Below are 1,160 nucleotides of genomic sequence, written 5' to 3'. Positions count from 1 at the left end.
AACCACTATATATCACTAGTTGACCCCCCAGTCCTCTAATACAACCACTATATATCACTAGTTGACCCCAGTCCCTAATACAACCACTATACATCACTAGTTGACCCCAGTCCCTCTAGTACAACCACTATATTATCACTAGTTGACCCCCAGTCTCTAATACAACCACTATATATCACTAGTTGACCCACTAGTTGACCTTCCAGCTGTTAACCTGATCCCCAGACACTATGTTCCACTGTAACCTGATCCCAGACACTATGTTCCAGCTGTAACCTGATCCCCAGACACTATGTCCAGTGTAACCTGATCCAGACACTATTTCCAGTGTAACCTATCCCCAGACACTATGTCCTGCTGTAACCTGATCCCCAGACACGGTGTTCCAGCTGTAAACCTGATCCCAGACACTATGTTCAGCTGTAACCTGATCCAGACACTATGTTCCAGCTGTAACCTGATCCCAGACACTATGTTCCAGCTGTAACCTGATCCCCAGACACTATGTTCCAGCTGTAACCTGATCCCCAGACACTATGTTCCAGCTGTAACCTGATCCCCAGACACTATGTTCCGCTGTAACCTGATCCCCAGACACTGTCAGCTGTAACCTGATTCCAGACACTATTGTCCAGCGTAACCTGATCCCCCAGACACTACTTCCAGCTGTAACCTGATCCCCAGACATCACGTTCAGCCTGTAACCTGATCCCCAGACACTATGTTCCAGCGTAACCTGATCCCAGCACTATGTTACTTACTTGAGGAAGTATCTCTGTCCAGAGGGTGTCTTGGCCATCTCCCAGCCCGGGGGCAGGGGCATGTCATCTGGGATCTCATAGGACGACTGTCGGAGGTGGATGGGGGGGCGCCGCAGGACCATGCCCAACAGGGGAGACCACTGCCCCTAGCTGTAGGGAGGCAGGGGACGAGTGGGCACGCCACGTGGTGGGGGCGATGGCACCAGCCGTACCTGCGTCTGTGCTGGTCTGGATGGAGAGGAGGAGGAGAGGAGGAGGGAGGAGGGAGAGGAGGAGAGGAGAGGTCAGTGCAAGAGGAGGAGGAGGAAGAGGGAGGAGTCAGATGAAGAGCGAGAGGAGGGAGTCAGTTGAAGATGGAGGAGAGAGAGAGGGCGTAGGGGTGGGAGTCACAGGGAAGAA

At 52.7% G+C, this 1,160-nt stretch overlaps 1 protein-coding gene across 1 annotated transcript in view; it reads right to left on the bottom strand.

Annotated features, from left to right (window-relative positions):
* Positions 1-767: 767 nt before the first annotated feature.
* LOC112070168 (transcriptional coactivator YAP1-like) overlaps positions 768-1,160 on the bottom strand; it is a 4,773-nt gene continuing 4,380 nt past the window's right edge. Inside the window, exon 2 of the mRNA XM_024137579.1 lies at positions 768-989. Coding sequence (XP_023993347.1) covers positions 837-989 — 153 coding nt within the window. The 3' untranslated portion in view covers positions 768-836. The remainder of the gene's footprint in view (positions 990-1,160) is intronic.

This window comes from Salvelinus sp. IW2-2015, unplaced genomic scaffold (genome assembly GCF_002910315.2).
Source record: "Salvelinus sp. IW2-2015 unplaced genomic scaffold, ASM291031v2 Un_scaffold1244, whole genome shotgun sequence".
Lineage (NCBI taxonomy): Eukaryota > Metazoa > Chordata > Actinopteri > Salmoniformes > Salmonidae > Salvelinus > Salvelinus sp. IW2-2015.
This window is presented reverse-complemented; position numbering and strand designations above follow the sequence as displayed.